The following is a 20783-nucleotide window of genomic DNA, read 5'->3' on the forward strand; positions in this document are numbered from 1 at the left end:
GTGTTGAGCAATTCGGCGGTACGTCCACCCGGCCTCCCGCATGCCCACTATACGCCCTCGCTCAAAGTCCGTCAACTGCACATACGGTTCACGTCCACGCTGTCGCGGCATGCTACCAGTGTTAAAGACTGCGGTGGAGCTCCGTATGCCACGACAAACTGGCTGACACTGACGGCGGCGGTGCACAAATGCTGCGCAGCTAGCGCCATTCGACGGCCAACACCGCGGTTCCTGGTGTGTCCGCTATGCCGTGCGTGTGATCATTGCTTGTACAGCCCTCTCGCAGTGTCCAGAGCAAGTATGGTGGGTCTGACACACCGGTGTCAATGTGTTCTTTTTTCCATTTCCAGGAGTGTATTTTGCTACATAATTATAAAAAAGTGATTGAATCTGTTGAAGTAATATATTCGCTGATTTCTGAAGACATTTAATCCAGTGTAATATGATACTCCATTGGGGGGGGGGGGGTTGCTATAGCCCCCCTCCTCTTGCCACTGTGCCTCTGTGCATTAAAATTATTACCAGTGTTTGCTATCTAACAGAATTTTGTTATAAGAGGTTTAAATGTGTTAACTAATTAACGTTGACCATCTTTTTCTCAGTATGTTATGCGCAGTCCAAAAATACTCATCGACTTCCAATGTGACACGATAATCTGAAAAGATGGGGACCTTTGTTCTAGAAGCTTCGAGAAAAAACAGCTTGTCATGTATTATTCTTCGCAGACACTATTTGCATCAGGCTCATTTTGCTGTCCATTAAGTTAACACATGTAAATCTCTTTGCAATGTGTGTCTTAGATAGGCAATGAAAAGAGCTCTACATTTTGTGTTGAAATTTTCATATGTAAATATGAAACTATGTGTGATATTTTATGTGGAATTATAAATAAAGCACGTTTTCTGAGAATAAATATTAATTCCATGCCACATCATTTAACATCTTGGATCGCAAACATGATATCAACACCTCTGAACACTGACGGCATCTTCAAAAGTGAAACTTTTTACACTTGTTTTACATCATCTTTCTTGCACTTGAATATGCATTGCTTGCTAAACAATGAATGCTTTTATTCTATATCAGTGCAAACTATAAACACAAATTTCTGATTGCTGAAGCAAGAGAGGGTCGTTATAGTATGCAAACGTAACATTTTTCCATGCAGGCATTGACCATCTCGTCTCAGTGGAATAAATGTATTAACAGTTATAGCGATTACTTTTAAAATAATAAAGACTTTTATGAATGTGTGGTATCTGTTCTCTCAGAAATGTCCAAAAGAACAGGCACCATGCATTCATGCAATTGAGTTGCTTCGATGGGCAATGAGTGCACAACATTCAGTGCTGATGCACATTCTCATTCGACCTTCAGCAGGAATCTAAAATTAGCGAGCATTGAGGACATTGAGGGAGACTGCAGATAGGTGGTGCTAGGTGGTAATGTAGGTTAGCCTGGGAGCATGTCGAGATAGTCTATGCATTTGCGATAAATACTGTGTCCAGGCAATGTATTGGTGAACGAAACTTCCTAGTAAGCTGTAAATCCTGCGTTCAAGAATCAGTTAGGCATACATATTCACTCATCGCCACTGTTTCCTCATACAGTCTCGTTGCAGGTGATACAATTACTCCCTTCCCTTCCCTTACCTTATTCCCCTCCATCAGAAATTTACATAATAAACAGTTTAATTTTTTTTCCCATTTGTCTCGTTTTCGTTTGACTGCCGCTTATATATATAGATGAGAGGTCTTAGGATATATTTTTTCTCTTGTATTCTACAACCTTTTAATATATATACATGCATGTCGTTAATCTCTCAGAATTCTGTTGTACAGATGGCACTGTTTGACTTTAAACTTCACTTTAGAATGTCTAACAGTTGGACTCTGTTGTTCTCTATGGCGAGTTTTAGGGGCGTGTCTTTGGTTTCATTTATGGCATTCCTGTCTGCCCCCATATCAAGCAGTGCAGTCACTACCTCTGTGTGGCCATACAACGCCGCAAAGTGCAGGGGCGTCCACCTGAATGCTGCGCTCGCATTGACGTCAGCCCCTGATGATGCTGCCAGTGCTGAGACCACCGCCACATTGTTTTTCCTTGCAGCCTGATGCAGGGGCGTGTCCCCCCACCAGGTCCCGACATCGACCTCTGCTCCACTATTCAGGAGACACCGCACTGCCTGCACGTCTCCTCTCTCGACTGCATAGTGCAGGGCAGTCCACCCGTACCAGTCCCACGATCCCGTGTCTGCACCCACGGCCAGGAGAGCTCGCAGATCCTCCAGTGCCCCATCTTTAGCTGCTTGGAGAAGTTTGCTTCTCTTCTCCTTTGCTGACAAGTTCCTGCACAAAACAGTGACATTCCTTCAGCTTATTGCAAACATATATATCTATGTATTTAATGTCATTTAAGACAGACTGTTTCAATGCTGCTTCTCACAACACATGGTCCTGCGAACACCTAATGGCCCACTCATGGGTAGGTGTAGCTAGTTTAGACCACCTGTGAGGCAAACCTATCAGACGTGGTCTTTGGCCACCTGTTCGCTTGACCAAGGCAATACAATCACACAGGCTCCTCGACGACCTGCACATTGGCTCTTTACCGATACCTGCCAACATGTACGCGCAGGTGCACAGCTGCTGCTGGCCAGACACTCCAGCTTGAAGATCCTGATTTGTCCAGTGCACAGACACGATTTGAATAGTTTTATTTTAACACTGTAGCTCGATGCCCTTCCTCTTACCTTAATCATCAGTTAACCCGAGGGATGAAAGTCGTGTACACCGTATACCTACAGATAATGTAAACGTTCTTCAGTGTGTTATCATACTTGAATGTTTATGTATCGTATTTTCTGAGATCTAGACTTGGGACCCACCTAGCAATTGCCTACATTTGTGTGGAAAGCCGCCTAAACTCACAAGCAGGTTGAGAAGTGTACTACACTGACAGGTGACAGGGTAGCCAAAGAGTTTGTAGTTGAATTAAAAAGTCTTGGACAGTGTGGCCTGTAACAAAAGCTGAAAATAGCATATAAAGCTAGTAATATGCTAGGAAAAGCCGAGCGGTTCTAGGTGCTTCAGTCCGGAACCAAGCGGCTGCTACAGTTGCAGGTTCAAATCCTGCCTCGGGCATGTATGTGTGTGACGTCCTTAGGTTAGTTAGGTTTAAGTAGTTCTAAGTTTAGGGGACTGACGACCTCAGATGTTAAGTCTCATAGTACATAGAGCCATTTGAACCATTTAGGAAAAGTCTTCCAAACTAACTCCAAAAATGAAGACCATGTGATAATGAGTTTTATCAAAGAACAGCGTAAGTCTGAGGAAGCTATGTCTGATCAATCAGATAAGGCTAACAGCGCAGTTGTCATGCATGACAATGAGTATATCTCAAAGAGAACAAGATTGTTTAAGAAACTAATATTAAAAAATATATTGTGATCAAACAGAGAATTATGCGAAGGAGTTTAAAGCATTTCTTGTGAGCTACAGGAACATAATTAGCTGAGATTATCAAAACAGAATGAAAGTAATGAATCTGAATGCACCTGGTCTTCATGTGCGAATTAAGATACATATTCAAAACCACTCTATATGTCCTATACTGAATAGTATATTGGAATTAATGTGTAAAACGTTTATGTATGCAAAAAAAAAAAACATTTCCATCGCCATTAGGAATGATTTGATCCAGTAATTGAAAGATAAGGTGCTCCCACCAGAGTGTTGCTCAGTTTCACTTAAAATAAAGAACGTATGCACAAACATTCCTGTGGATGAGATGATAATTATTATCCCAGAAAACCATTTTTTACTGAGATCAGGTCACTACTTAGGGTAGATACGACGAACTATTTCTCCTTTAATAATAACACTTATAAGCAGGAGGATAGATGATCTGTGGGTACCTGTTTTGCCAGTTGCCTTGCCAACATATCCGTCAATTATTTTGAACATAAATATTTTAGTGATGGATCTGATCTCAGTAAACAGATTCTGTTCTGCTGTCGTTATGTTGATGATGTAATAATTCAATAAATGATGTATACAGCCAACCAGTTTGTATATGTTTGCTGTGAACCTTTGACTAGATGCCAATATCATTAACAGTTTTCTTCAGCAGGAACGTCATCCTTAATGTTTTGAATATATTAAAACAACAAACGTCTAAGATACTTAATACGTTACATCATTGAAATGGAGTACATGGGATAAAAGTGATACATGATTTGCATGATACTGAAACTGTAAACACATATCTGAAGCTAAGAAGCTCAAATGAGACAGTAGGAGATATGGAATAAAAGTAAGTGCCAGAACCAAACCTGAGAATAAACCTGTCGTAATAGGGCAGACGTTTGAGGAACATCTTGTCCTGATGGTGGGACAGTGGTTTGCGGAGCAATTATATCAGTACTGCTTAATCAAGTCCCATACTTGCTATGTACAGGACTCTTAGAAGCTTCACTTACAGCTGCCGGAAGAAATTCAAATTACGTAGCTCCATTAAAAAAAAGATAAAAAAGAAAAAATGCCGGTGTGTGAATTCGGGGACTATAAACGATGAAAATTACTTGCAAACGTCAGGAAGTTTACCATATTGACCGTTATCAGTAGGTGAAAATTGCTGCTCGATATACTTACTCATTCTGAATATAATTGAGGTGCCTTGTCTAAGCTGCTATTAAAATGATATTGAATGCACATGTGCGTCAGACTGCCATCTTCGGTATTATATTACCTTTTATCGTGGCGAATAACACTTTCTCTCGAACAAGATATCAAAATACGCTGGACAGATATGCGCAACTCTCCCCACCACTCCTCTTGCCGTCAACATCCCCTTGAATAGAGAGGCTCTGGTTGTCACCCTGCAATACAGTACTCAGCGCTCGGGCAAGCTGGCTGCAATGGGTTGAAGCGAGTGACAAACAGTGCGTGTGGAAGTTAAAAAGCTGTGCTTTAAATGGTTACTGTTAGATTTGCTGGAGGTAATGCCTTGCAAGTGCGTTTTTTTCTCTTTATAATATGCGGTGCAGTTGGTGATGTTTCCTTGTGAGAGGATTTTAAAACATAGCTTTTATTTGGGCCCTCAATTTCATTATGTTGCATTGTTTGATATATTATTCAACCTGCAGATAAATTGATTGCTCTTTAGTTGTACTAAACGTAAACGTTAGAGGGTTTTCTTAAGCTATAAGAGATAATGGCGTCAGTTAATTATTTTAATCCAACGCAACATCGCCTTTCTTAATGTAAAAATTGCGCTCTTAAGTCGTACACTGGTTTCTCATACTTGGTGTACTAATAATGCAGTCTGCATTGTTGTAATAAATTAAGGTTGAATGTTTTAATTATAAGGACCATCACAACCCACAGAGAAACCATACCTGTATAATACTATGACATGCGATCACCTCCATGTACAACACAAAACAGAGAGTAATGTAGTAAGCCCCAGGAAGAGACCAAAGCGCTGTGACGTGACTGGCATCGCAGTGGGAACCGCTCAGAATGGCTCTGCTCCTCTGTTGCATTCCGTGAACCCATGCACAAGGCACATATCGGCCAACTTTCCATCAGTAAGCCTATCCATATCGCTGTCTATCACTGTTATTTGTACAACCAACTCCACCACAGAAACATGTTGACCTGAATACAGCGTTGAGAGCATACAGTGAGATGGGCATCAGTGCCGTCAACAGCAAGTATCATGAGAGAATAGAACAAACTTGTTTCCAAACAATATTCACAGCACCATCTGTCCATATTTGCACCCTTGTGAAATTATTTTTAGTCGAATACAGATGGCTACATAAATGGGGATAAAAATTCTGATGAAATGCAAATGATCTGTATGGTCGGTAACGAGCCACCAGAGACCATGGGTCCCTTATCAGTCTGTGCACGATAGCGCTTGGTATCAGTACACTGACCAGCCAGAAAATTATAATCAACGACCTACTATCGACACAAACTCATCCAGGCGATAGCAGCACCACATGGTGACTAGTGACTGCTAGTCAAACACATGTGTAGTGCATATAGTGTCAGTCAGTGTGGTGTCCTTGTCTAGAATTGGGAAGGCATGAGATCTAACTGAGTTTGACTGAGGGCAGATTATGGTGGCCCAGAGCCTCAGCTCGAGCATTTCAGAAACTGCACGATCTGTCGGGTGTTTGAGAACTGCTGTGGTGAGTGTCCTCAGCCCGTGGGGAAAGCAAGATGCAACCGTGTCTAGACATCATTGCAGATGTCGGTCGTCTTAGGCTGGGCAGACTGCTAAAACAAGACTGGTGGTGCAGTGTGACGGAACTAATATTAAACTTCAATGCTTTGCACAGTACAAGTGTGTCTGAACACACACTGCACCAAACTCTCGTAACAATGGGCCTCCACAGCTGACGACCCGTGCATGTGCTGATGTAAAAATCACAACATAGGCAACAATGACTGAAATGGGCACTTGACCATCGGCACTGGACATTGGTGCAGTGGAAGAGTGTTGCATGCTCTGATGAATCCCAAAACCTTCTTTATCATGCAGATGGGAGTGTGCGAATCCGTCATCTTCCAGAGGAACAACACCTAGAGACCTGTACTGCCGGATGAAGACAAGCTGGCAGCGCCTCCATTATGCTCTGGGGAACATTCACGTGGGCATCTGTGGTCCAGTGGAGCTCCTGCAAAGTACCATCACGGCCAAGATATATCGTACATTGGCTGCAGACCACTTGCACCGCTTCGTGACGAACATGATTCCTGATGTCAGTGGTATTTTTCAACAAGATAATGCGCCATTTCACAAGTCCAGGAGAGTAATTGAGTGGTTGGACAAACACAGTGGCGAGTTCCAATTAACGTGCTGCTCCCCAACTCGCCAGATCTGAACCCAATCACACACATCTGGGATGTGATGGAATGTGGTGTCACAGCTCATGGCCCACCTCCTCGGAATTTACGCGAATTAGTGACTCGTGTGTGCAGATGTGGTGCCAACTCCCTTCAGCGACTTACCGAGGTCTCATTGCTTCCATACCACGACACGTCGCCGCTGTTATTCTGACCACAGGTGGATATGCCATCTATTAGGCAGTTAGTCATAATGTTCTGGCAGATCAGTGTATGTTCCAAAATGTCATGCGCGAAAATCCGATTTTTCGTGGTATCATGTCTCGTGTTGTGCTAATCACAGAGATAAGGAGTCAAGTGTTAAGAATAGCCTTTCGACTACTAATATACCTACTGGAAGAAAACAGACTCACTGAAGATATACTACAGTATAGGGTCAATTTTTAAACGTTACACGTTGCACACATGTTCCAGCAGTCCATTGAAATTGAGCCGATCGGTTTACGCATTAGGAGATGTTTAGGATCGACCTGTAAGGATGGCCACCTCTATAATTTGTATTTATGGTAGATCGTCGAAACTTTTTCTATATGTTCGTAAGACGATTTTCTCTTAGAGCCTTGAAAGTTTTTTCAGTATCATTATATGTTACCGAGGTCCAGAGGTTGAAAGTTGTCATACATAGGCACGTGAAATATTCACGTAATATCCAATGTTGGGCGTAAATGTAGTTTTAACTCACGTACTGAAGAAAATGGTTCAATTGGCTCTGTGCACTATGGGACTTAACTTCTGAGATCATCAGTCCCCCCAGAGCTTAGAACTATTTAAACGTAACTAATCTTGGGACATCACACACATCCATGCCCGAGGCGGGTTTCGACCCTGCGATCGTAGCGGTCGCGCGGCTCCAGACTGTAGCGCCTAGAACCGCTCGGCCACCCCGGCCTGAAGGTACTGAACACATCACAAGGATTTTAGGGTCATCGAAGGGTTCTGAGGTCGCCAAACCATGTTTTAATCGCCGTTTTTTACGCTAGTAGAATGTGCTGTTTCTCTGTGATGGGTGATACGGGGGAGGGGGGGGGAGCACCTTACGTCTATACAGGCTGTATTGACCAGGAAATTAATCTATTGTGCCATCTCGCTGCATAAGTACCTTATAAAAACTTGTAGTGTCATTCGAAATTATTGAATTTGCAAATCAAAGAGTGTATTTTTTGGTATAATTTAGGTGTCACCTAAAAATTTTGTTTAATTTTATGTAAAGCAGTGTAAAATGAATATGTAAAGTATAGGATGATTTTATTTTAACCTTGTATTAGGCATACTTATTTGTTGTTTATACACTCCTGGAAATTGAAATAAGAACACCGTGAATTCATTGTCCCAGGAAGGGGAAACTTTATTGACACATTCCTGGGGTCAGATACATCACATGATCACACTGACAGACCCACAGGCACATAGACACAGGCAACAGAGCATGCACAATGTCGGCACTAGTACAGTGTATATCCACCTTTCGCAGCAATGCAGGCTGCTATTCTCCCATGGAGACGATCGTAGAGATGCTGGATGTAGTCCTGTGGAACGGCTTGCCATGCCATTTCCACCTGGCGCCTCAGTTGGACCAGCGTTCGTGCTGGACGTGCAGACCGCGTGAGACGACGCTTCATCCAGTCCCAAACATGCTCAATGGGGGACAGATCCGGAGATCTTGCTGGCCAGGGTAGTTGACTTACACCTTCTAGAGCACGTTGGGTGGCACGGGATACATGCGGACGTGCATTGTCCTGTTGGAACAGCAAGTTCCCTTGCCGGTCTAGGAATGGTAGAACGATGGGTTCGATGACGGTTTGGATGTACCGTGCACTATTCAGTGTCCCCTCGACGATCACCAGTGGTGTACGGCCAGTGTAGGAGATCGCTCCCCACACCATGATGCAGGGTGTTGGCCCTGTGTGCCTCGGTCGTATGCAGTCCTGATTGTGGCGCTCACCTGCACGGCGCCAAACACGCATACGACCATCATTGGCACCAAGGCAGAAGCGACTCTCATCGCTGAAGACGACACGTCTCCATTCGTCCCTCCATTCACGCCTGTCGCGACACCACTGGAGGCGGGCTGCACGATGTTGGGGCGTGAGCGGAAGACGGCCTAACGGTGTGCGGGACCGTAGCCCAGCTTCATGGAGACGGTTGCGAATGGTCCTCGCCGATACCCCAGGAGCAACATGTCCGTAATTTGCTGGGAAGTGGCGGTGCGGTCCCCTACGGCACTGCGTAGGGTCCTACGGTCTTGGCGTGCATCCGTGCGTCGCTGCGGTCCGGTCCCAGGTCGACGGGCACGTGCACCTTCCGCCGACCACTGGCGACAACATCGGTGTACTGTGGAGACCTCACGCCCCACGTGTTGAGCAATTCGGCGGTACGTCCACCCGGCCTCCCGCATGCCCACTATACGCCCTCGCTCAAAGTCCGTCAACTGCACATACGGTTCACGTCCACGCTGTCGCGGCATGCTACCAGTGTTAAAGACTGCGATGGAGCTCCGTATGCCACGGCAAACTGGCTGACACTGACGGCGGCGGTGCACAAATGCTGCGCAGCTAGCGCCATTCGACGGCCAACACCGCGGTTCCTGGTGTGTCCGCTATGCTGTGCGTGTGATCATTGCTTGTACAGCCTTCTCGCAGTGTCCGGAGCAAGTATGGTGGGTCTGACACACCGGTGTCAATGTGTTCTTTTTTCCATTTCCAGGAGTGTATGTGTCAAAGTACGTAAATGTGTCGAAGTACGTAAATGTGTCGAAGTAAATCGTTAGAACTTTATTGACTTTCAGAATTCGTATTAAATAAGCAGTACACCCTGCTGTAAATAAAAAAAACAAAGGAACCAGCTGAAAAATGTTCCTGTCGGCGCACAAAAACGACGAATATGCTCCTCTTTAAAAGACTCTGGAAGAAAAGTGGCGAACCAGGTGCCCCAGCCCTCATTCCACCATCCTCACCAAAAATTCTGGCATACAAACACATGGAGGCTTTTTGTGCTGAAAGAGAGTCGCAGAGAGTCTCAATGGAAGTGAGAGGAGACAGTGCCAGTGGGAGAGAAAGAGAGAGGAGATAGTGACGGTGGGAGAAGGTATGTGAGAATGGAAGAGCAAGAGAGATAGCTGAAAACATGTAGACAGTTACAGTGGAAGCAAATAGAGAGGAGATATTGATGGTCAGTGAGAGACAGTGGCAGTAAAAGAGAAAGGCAGATGATTCGAGATAGAGCAGTATTAGCAAAAGAGAGGGGACACACTGGAAATGAAAGAAAGAGATAAATGACCATAAGGCTTTATGGTTAAGGAGGGGGGGGGGGGAGGAAAAGTCTGTACCTGCCCTCCCACCCCCCACCCTCACCTCAGAACTGCAATTGTCAACACAAAGAAACTTACCCACTTTGCCCCATCCCCTATACTCGCATGTTAAAGTTTTCTGGTCTAGGAGTCAAAATCCCAAGCACACCATGCCCAAGAACACGTATGGAGAGGAGATAATGGCGGTTGAGGAGAAAGGCTGCACGCTGTAAGTAAGAAAAACGGTGACAGTGGCAATGGGAGCGAAAAAGAATGAGACTAAGACAATGGCAATTGGTCAGAGTCAAAGTGGTGGACAAGTAGACAGTGGTAAGGAAGAGCAAATAAAAGGGACTAAAGAAGATACAATGAGAGGGATGTACAGAGAAAATGCCAGTGGGAAAATAACGAGAGAGTGGAAGAGAGATATGCAAACATCAAAAAAAGTTTTGCATCACCTCGCTTCCAAGAGTTTCATAACCAGTACAGAAAATTCGAATAGAGATCAACATAAACATCATTTCCACCTTTTTATTGCTCATCAAAACCACACATTTCATGTTGTACCACCATACAGCGAGACCTTCAGAGGTGGTTGTCCAGCTGCTGTACACACCGGTACCTCTAGTACACAGTAGCACGTCCTCTTGCATTGATGCATGTCTGTATTCGTCGTGGCATACTATCCACCAGTCCATCAAGGCACTGTCGGTCCAGATTGTCACACTCCTCAACGGCGATATGGCGTAGATCCCTCAGAGTGGTTGGTGGGTCACGTCGTCCATAAACAGCCCTTTTCAATCTATTCCAGGCATTTTCGATAGGGTTCATGTCTGGAGAACATGCTGGCCGCTCTAGTCGAACGATGTAGTTATCCTGAAGGGAGTCATTCACAAGATGTGCATGATGGGGGTGCGAATTGTCGTCCATGAAGACGAATGCCTCGCCAATGTACTGCTGATATGGTTGCACTACAGGTCGTAGGATGGAATTCACGTATCGTACAGCCATTACGGCGCCTTCCCTGAACACCAGCGGCGTACGTCAGCCCCACATAATGCCACCCCAAAACAGCAGGGAACCTCCAACTTGCTGCATTCGCTGGACAGTGTGTCTAAGGCGTTCAGCCTGACCAGGTTGCCTCTAAACACGTCGCCGACGATTGTCTGGTTGGAGGCATATGTGGCACACGGCAGTGAAGAGAACGTGACGCCAATCCTGAGCGATCCATTCGGCACGTTGTTGGGCCCATCTGTAACGCACTGCACGATGTCATGTTTGCAAAGATGGACCTTGCCGTGAACGTCGGGAGTGAAGCTGTGCATCATGCAGCCTATTGCGCTCAGTTTGAGTCGTGACCCAACGTCCTGTGGCTGCACGAAAAGCTTTCTTCAACATGGTGGCGTTACTGTTGAAATAAAACAACCCTTTTCGTTTTATATTCGTGTTTTGAAAGTTCTGTAATTCCAATGGTATCTAATAAGTAATTTCGGTAATACATTAAATCTCATAAAATTTATTACTCCATTTGGTTACTAGTAGGTCATGCTTGTCCAATATATGTTCGCAATATTTTTCATTTCAAATGAAGCCATAATTAAGAAAATTTAGGTTAGCATTGTTATCTTTCAATTTTTATATAATATGATGTATTCGCCAGTTTCAGCATAAAATAAGCAATGTTTTGTGGATAGTTACTCATAAAAATGTTAAACTTTTAAATGTTAATTTAATAAATTTACACTGTAGTTTTGTTGACCTGATTGTTAACAAACGTATAAACAGGAGGAGCACAAGACTCAAGAATGGACAGTTGGAGACAGTTTTGAGACGCAACCACACTGTCGCACGTCTGTGCAATAATGTAATGTAATATGTGTTGTGACTATGTAGCCTGTTACGTGGAGTTAGTTTCCACTAAGAAGAAATGGTGCGGCTTGTCATAAATAAACCACTATAAAAACGACTTGGTACCTGGATTATTTCATGGAATTCACGTAACTTGATCCAGCTAGCAGATGAAATGGACCGAGGAAACGACCACTTCAGCTGCAGCAGCAGCAGCAGCAGGAAGCAGATTACTCCGAGTTACAGCGAACTAAGACATGTATAAGAAATCAACTGAACTATACAAGTATCACTACAGAACTAATTACTAAAGTGTATTATTTTGGAAACTGTTCTAGCAGTAAACATTTGCATTTGACTCAGAGTAATTCTTTGAGTAGTGGAGGCCAATGTGATCATAAGAAACATCCCCATGATCACACTTTCTTGATGTCTATGGAACACAAGAATAACAAAAAAATTTTGCGTTTTTTTTGTTTAAATCCAATAATCCCTTTTCGATGTTGAAGATTTTCGCCCCAACAAAATTTCACTGTGTTCCTCACGTAACGCAACAACAGTAGTTTCGTTACACTGTCAGGGTTCCTCCGAGCCATAATCCATAGTTAGCGGTCATCCATTGCAGTAGTAGCCTTTGGACGGCCTGAGCGAGGCATGTCATCGACAGTTCCTGACTCTCTGTATCTCCTCCATGTCCGAACAACATCGCTTTGGTTCACTCTGAGACGCCCGGACACTTCTCTTGTTGAGAGTCCTTCCTGGCACAAACTAACAATGCGGACGCGATCGAACCGCGGTATTAACCGTCTAGGCACGGTTGAGCTATAGACAACACGAGCCGTGTACCTCCTTCCTGGTAGAATGATGGGTTGTCGGACCCTCTCCGTCTAATAGACGCTGCTCATGCATGGTTGTGTACATCTTTGGGCGTTTTTAGTGACATCTCTGAACAGTCATAGGGACTGTGTCTATGATACAATATCCGCAGTTAACATCTATCTTAAGGAGTTCTGGGAACCGAGGTGATGCATAACTTTTTTTGATGTGTGTATATGGATAGTGGCAGTGAGAATGTATGAAGACTTCACCGCAAAGAGAGACAATGTAGTCTGCCTCAGAGCCACTTATTTTAACGCTGAGCGAAATTTAGTATCGTAAATCTGATGTTGACCCAGCCAAGTACGAGGATCACTCAATTAGTAATGCATACCCCACACTCCGTAAAAAAAAAAAAAAAAAAAAAAAAAAAAAAAAAAAAAAAAAAAAAAAAAAAAAAAAAAAAAAAAAAAACCACATTAATACACACAGAAAACGTCCTTGTTGATGCTTCAATGCTTCACATTTAATATTTGTTCTGATCGCCAGTGAAATTTCGAACGGTTCTGGCGGATGGTACACTGTCAAAATGGCTTCTACATACTAACGTTACAAGCAGCGTACTGTTATTGAATGTCTGTGTGCAGAAAAAGAAACCGTGGTTAACATCCATAAGCGTTTGTGTGCAGTGTATGGCGACGCTGCTGTTGGGCGATGGGTAAAGAATGTTACAGACTCAGGAAATGCAGAAACAGAGCTCCATGATAAGCCACGCTCGGGACGTCCTGTCACAGCCTCTGCTCCAGTCATGTTGAATCGTGCGCATACCAAACAAAAGAAAAATTCAGAGTAGGTATTAAAATTCATGGAGAAGAAGTAAAAACTTTGAGGTTCGCCGATGACATTGTAAATCTGTCAGAGACAGCAAAGGACTTGGAAGAGCAGTTGAACGGAATGGACAGTGTCTTGAAAGGAGGATATAAGATGAACATCAACAAAAGCAAAACGAGGATAATGGAATGTAGTCGAATTAAGTCGGGTGATGGTGAGGGAATTAGATTAGGAAATGAGGCACTTAAAGTAGTGAAGGAGTTTTGCTATTTAGGGAGTAAAATAACTGATGATGGTCGAAGTAGAGAGGATAAAAAATGTAGACTGGCAATGGCAAGGAAATCGTTTCTGAAGAAGAGAAATTTGTTAACATCCAGTATAGATTTAAGTGTCAGGAAGTCGTTTCTGAAAGTATTTGTATGGAGTGTAGCCATGTATGGAAGTGAAACATGGACGATAACTAGTTTGGACAAGAAGAAAATAGAAGCTTTCGAAATGTGGTGCTACAGAAGAATGCTGAAGATAAGGTGGGTAGATCTCGTAACTAATGAGGAGGTACTGAATAGGATTGGGGAGAAGAGAAGTTTGTGGCACAACTTGACTAGAACAAGGGATCGGTTGGTAGGACATGTTTTGAGGCATCAAGGGATCACAAATTTAGCATTGGAGGGCAGCATGGAGGGTAAAAATCGTAGAGGGAGACCAAGAATGAATACACTAAGCAGATTCAGAAGGATGTAGGTTGCAGTAGGTACTGGGAGATGAAGAAGCTTGCACAGGATAGAGTAGCATGGAGAGCTGCATCGAACCAGTCTCAGGACTGAAGACCACAACAACAACAACAACCATTATTCGTGTCGACCGGCGCATCACAACTCGACAATTGGCTATAAAGTTGTCGGTCAGCATTGGAAGTGCGTCTGCAATGAACGAGACTTTCAAATATTGAAAGAGGTGCTCACGATGGGTTCCACGAATGTTCTTAGTGGACCACAAGATTGAAAGAAAGGTCTTTTTATTTAAATTGTTGGAGCGTTTTGAGACCGACAGAGAGCACTTTCAGTCACAGGTCGTTGTGGGGGACGAAATCTGGGAACACCACTTTGCGCCAGAAACAAAAAGGCAATGCATGGAGTGGCATCATTCTCATTCACCACAAAAGAAGAAATTCAAGACAACCAGGAAAAGTCATGGTGACAGTCTTCTGGGATTCTTTCTCGTGGATGTGATGCCAAGACGGTCAACCATCAATTCAGATGCATACGTGAAGACTCTCAATAAACTCAATAACCGTTTACGATGTGTTTGATTGGAGAAGAATCCAGCTGGAATCTTGCTCCAACACGATAATGCATGCCCACACACAAGTCTGAGAACGAGAGAACATATCGCCAAATTGGGATGGACATCATTGCCTCATTCACCCTGCAGTCCAGACCTGACACTCTTGGACCTCTATCTCTTTGGGCCGCTTTAAGATTCTCTATGGGGAACACACTTTGAAGATGATGAGTGTGTCAGTCATGCAGTGAAAACATGGCTACGCCTACAGGACAAGAGCTTTTACCAGCAGGGAATACACGCTCTTCCACATTGTTGGCGTATGGCCATAGAACGTGATGGACACAACGTAGAGAAATGTCCACATTGTTGGCGTATGGCCATAGAACGTGAGGGACAGTATGTAGAAAAATGTGTTGATGTATATTATCACCAAATTCTTACATTCTTACTCTTAACAAGAAATACGTTCTGAGAAAAACTTCCCTATGTTCTATGAAAACTAACCAGGGGAAAGAAAGCATAACAGCACATTGTTGTGTGTATAATTTTTGTTTAAAATGTATATATGATGAGAAAGAATATGTTTGAGAGAAACAATTTGTCTAATGGTTTGAATGTCCTGCTTTCACAGTTAAAATGCTCTGCTCTCAGAGTTCAAACTGACTGTGGGAAACAGAACAAATCCACTAACATTAACAGCAGATCACAGTGCAGCATTTTCTGTCTTATAGTCAGTTTTGAGAGAGGAATATATAGCGTATGACTGTCTGAATGTTTATTAGAATATCATGTAACAATCTGAAGTATATTGGTCAAGAACTTTAGAAGATTTTTGCTGTCAGTGTAACACCATTGTATTATGTACTTCGTTTTCCCAACTACTTCACTTGTGTATGTGTTCCACACATATATTGCAGACATCTCCTCCTCCTCCCTTCCTATATTCTCCTCTTCCAATCTCCCATGTCTCTTCCCAATCATCCTCCCAACTCTACATACCCATCTGCTGTTTCCCATTCTGTCTCTCCATCTCCTCCTGCCAAACTCTTTGTTCACCTCCTATGCGTCTCTCTCTGACCACATCTTCTTCCCTCCTCTCTCTATCCATACCCTCCTTCCCTCCCCTGTGCATACCTTCCATTTACTTTTTCCATCTGCCCACTACCACTCCACCACTTCCATAGGCCTCCTGCGTTTCCCCCTTCCCAATGTACATTTCCTTCTCCCCTCTTTCTGACCAGATCCACCTCATCTACTCACTCTTTGTTTTCTCTGCTCCTCTCACTCAGTCGTTCTCCTCCTCTCTCATTTCTGTTTCTAGCTCAGTCTCCACCACTATCCATTCCATCAATTCATCATCCCACTGCTCAGCCATGTCCAAGTCCCACCAATAGTCTTCTGTCCTCCGAGAATTTTCTTCAAAACTTTAGTTCTTTGTTTTCGAGTTCTCGAAGCTCGCTTTTTAAATCAAATAAGACACTCTGAAGTGCACACTCATTCAGGTTGCACTACTGAGTTACAGTATCTGATTGTGGTATAGTCAGATAATCCCTTTTTTTGTACTTGTTCCTTGTTAGGGTTTTCTCTATTTTCTCCAGTGTGATGTTGAAGAGGATTGGAGATGCACATGGAGTTCCTGCAAAGGAGATTAAAAGGGCACGCAAATAGTATTCCCACACAAATGTCTATCGTGCAATGCAGCCTACACATTGGGTGCTGGAAAAATAGTTTCCTGCTCCTGATGTGTATGCTGCACTGCAAAGCAGGCCGATACTATACCCAGACAATATGCTTGTCATTCAGGGTAGCCTATATGCCTACACCCGAGGGGCTGAAAAAATTTGTTTTTTTTTTCCCATACCTCCACCCCTATTACAGCTATGAGATTGTAAACCCACAGTGCTGATACTTATGAGACTTGCTGTTTCTGTGTCAAATTTTGTTGAAATCGACGTGTAACCTGTAAAAATCTGAGGTAACTCACTCAAGACCTTTTCCAAATTTTTTCTAACAATATTTCCATTATATATATGTTGTTGTTATGGTGTTTAGTCCAGAGACTGTTTAATGCAGCTCTCCATGCTACCCTATCCTGTGCAAGGTTCTTCATCTCTTAGTAACTACTGCAATTTACATCCTGAATCTGCTTAGTGTATTCGTCCCTTGGTCTCCCTCTGCGATTTTTTCCCTCCCCGACTCCCTCCAATACTAAACTGGTGATCCCTTGATGCCTCAGAATGTACCCTACCAACTGATCCCTTCTTCTAGTCAAGATGTGCCACAACTTCCTCTTCTTCCCAATTCTATTCAGTACCTGCTCATTAGTTATGTGCTCTACCCAACTAATCTTCAGCATTCTTCTGTAGCACAACATTTCGAAAGCTTCTATTCTCTTCTTGTCTAAACTATTTATCGTCCATGTTTCACTTCTGTACATGGTTTCACTCCATAGAAATACTTTCAGAAACGACTTCCTGACATTTAAATCTATACTCGATGTTAATAAATTTCTCTTCTTCTGAAACGCTTTCCTTGCCATTGCCAGTCAACTTTTTGTATCCTTTCTACTTCGACTATCAGCATTTATTTTGCTCCTCAAATAGCAGAACTTATCTACTACTGTAAGTGTCTCATTTCCTAATCTAATTCCCTCAGCATCACCTGATTTAATGCACCTACTTTCCATTATCTTCGTTTTGTTTTTGTTGATGTTCATATTATATCCTCCTTTCAAGACACTGTCCATTCCGTTCAACTGCTCTTCCAGGTGCCTTGCTGTTTCTGACAGAATTACAAAGTCATCGCCGAACCTCAAAGTTTTTATTTCTTCTCCATGGATTTTAATTCCTACTCCGAATTTTTCTTATGTTTCCTTCACTTCTTGCTCAATATACAGATTGAATAACATTGGGGATAGGCTACAACCCTGTCTCACTCCCTACCCAACCACTGCTTTTTTTCCATGCCCTCGACTCTTATAGCTGCCATCTGGTTTCTGTACAAATTGTAAATAGGCTCTCGCTCCCTGTATTTGACCCCTGCCACCCTCAGAATTTGAAAGAGAGTATTCCATTCATCCTTGTCAAAAGCTTTCTCTATGTCTACAAATGGTAGAAAAGAGGGTTTGTCTTTCCTTAATCTAGCTTCTAAGATAAGTCGTAGTATCAGTATTGCCTCGCGAGTTCCAGCATTTCGACAGAATCCCAACTGATCTTCCCCGAGGTCAGCTTGCACCAGTTTTTCCATTCGTCTGTACAGAATTCATGTCAGAATTTTGCAGCCATGACATATTAAACTGATAGTTCGGTGATTTTCACACCTGTCAATACCTGCTTTCTTTGGGATTATATATATATATATATATATATATATATATATATATATATATATATATATTATATAGAAATTTTCGAGATTTTTGCTAAAAACTTTTCCCTATTGTATGTTTGTATATACAATTTATGTTATAAACATATGTGCTATGTCCATCCAAATGTTTATTAGGGTAATGTGTAAATCAGTCAAAACCTTTTAGAGATTTTTGGTAACAGAGTTTTGCTTTTATAGATTACACATGTATTTAAATATTACATATAGGGTGGTCGGGAATTCCCGTTACAGACTCCTAGGACTTGTAGAGGGGAGTGAGTACATCGTATTTGGAATAGGAACCCATGTCCGGAAACAGAGCATCAAAGTTATAGACGCGGGCGTCTGTAAATGTACGTATACACGGGATGATTCTGTGATGATGTTACAGACTTCCTAGGGTGATGGAGAACTATAAATGTATTAATTTGAAGTAAGGATCCCTGTACCGGAAACGAACGAGTCGAAAGTTATAAACGAAAACCGTTCTGATACCTCTGCAGTTGAAAACATGTACCGGTTCTTGTGTTACGAAGAGTGTAGGGCTGGTAACTTTGAGTGGTGGTAGTGTGGACAGAAACGAGAAAAAATGTCCAATAAACGTGGGCTCTAAATCGCATACCTGAGGAGCTATGACCATTCGTTCATCTTCGCTAATGTGAAACTCATATACTCTGCAGAGCAAGTGTTCATAGCTGTTGGGTGACGTTTCCGGACATGTGTTCCTATTCAAAATACGATGTACTCACTCCCCTCTACAACTCCTTGAAGTCTGTAACGGGAATTTCCGCCCACCTTGTATATTAAAGGAATATATAAAAACTATGTCCGTGTGAATTTTCATTCGAGTACAGCGTAAAAGTCTGAAGTAAATTGTTCAAATACTTTTCGATATTTTTGGTAGAACACAGCCCTCTGAAATTCCTTCACCAAAGAAGACGAAGTAAATATTCCAGAATTCGAATGAAGATCAGCTGGCAACAAGAATAACATAAAAATAGATAACCTCAGACTAGTGAAGCAACTTAATTCACTTAATACAAGCAAATCTTCTTGTGCAGACTGTATACCAATTACGTTCCTTTCAGAGTATGATGATGCAATAAATCCATACCTAACAATTATATACGACCGCTGGCTCGACGAAAGGTCCATACCAAAAGACTGGATAGTTGCACAGTTCGCACCTATATTCAAGAAAGATAGTAGGAGTAATCCACTGAATTACAGGCCCATATCATTCACGTCGATATGCAGCAGGATTATGGAAGATATATCGGGTTCGAAAATTGTGAATTATCCGGAAGAAAACGGTATATTGATACGCGGTCAATACGGATTTAGAATACATCATTCTTGTGAAACACAAATACCTCTTTACTCGCACGAAGTGTTAGTACTATTTACAAGGAATTTCAAAATGATTCCATATTTTTGGATTTCCGGAAGGCTTTTGACGCTCTGACACACAAGCAGCTTGTAGCGGTATTGCTTGCTTAGAGGATATCGTCTGTTATGTGACTGGATTCGTGATTTCCTGTGGAGTCAAAACAAATTGCAGACTCGATTTAGAAAAGATATCTGAATGGTGCGAAAATTGACCCTAATGATGAAAAGTGTGAGGTCATCCATATGAGTGCTAAAAGGAACCCGTTAATCTTCGGTTACACGATAAATCAGCTTGATCTAATGGCCGTAAATTCAACTAAATTCCTAGGAATTACAATTACGAATAGTTTAAATTAGAAAGAACAGAGAGAAAATGTTCTGGGGAAGGCAAACTAAAGATTGAGTATTATTGTCAGGACACTTAGAAAATGTAATCTACTAAAGAGACTGCCTCCGCTACGCTTGTCCGTCCTCTTTTCGAGTACTGCTGCGCGGCCTGGGATCCTTACCAGGTAGGATTAAGGGAGTACATCGAGAAAGTTCAACGAACAGCAGAACGTTTTGTATTATCGCTAAATAGGGGATGAAATAAATAGGAAGTGCAGGGAAGCTAAGACGAAATAGCTGCAGGAAAAATGTGAAGACATCGAAAAAGATATGATTGTCGGAAGGACAGACTCAGCATACAGGAAAGTGAAAACAACGTTTGGTGACATTAAAAGCAACGGTGGTAACATTAAGAGTGCAACGGGAATTCCACTGTTAAATGCAGAGGAGAGAGCAGATAGGTGGAAAGAATACATTGAAAGCCTCTATGAGGGTGAAGATTTGTCTGATGTGATAGAAGAAGAAACAGGAATCGATTTAGAAGAGATAGGGGATCCAGTATTAGAATCGGAATTCAAAAGAGCATTGGAGGACTTACGGTCAAATAAGGCAGAAGGGATAGATAACATTCCATCAGAATTTCTAAAATCATTGGGGGAAGTGGCAACAAAACGAATATTCACGTTGGTGTGTAGAATATATGAGTCTGGCGA

The 20783-nt window shown here is 42.7% G+C and overlaps 1 protein-coding gene across 1 annotated transcript in view; it reads right to left on the reverse strand.

Moving 5' to 3' along the window:
• Nucleotides 1–1829: 1829 nt before the first annotated feature.
• Nucleotides 1830–20783, reverse strand: part of LOC124553223 (poly [ADP-ribose] polymerase tankyrase-1-like) — a 149144-nt gene continuing 130190 nt past the window's right edge. Inside the window, exon 7 of the mRNA XM_047127114.1 lies at nucleotides 1830–2348. Within this exon, the coding sequence (XP_046983070.1) occupies nucleotides 1865–2348 (484 nt within the window). The 3' untranslated portion in view covers nucleotides 1830–1864. The remainder of the gene's footprint in view (nucleotides 2349–20783) is intronic.

This window comes from Schistocerca americana, chromosome 11, assembly GCF_021461395.2.
Source record: "Schistocerca americana isolate TAMUIC-IGC-003095 chromosome 11, iqSchAmer2.1, whole genome shotgun sequence".
In the NCBI taxonomy this organism is placed as follows: domain Eukaryota; kingdom Metazoa; phylum Arthropoda; class Insecta; order Orthoptera; family Acrididae; genus Schistocerca; species Schistocerca americana.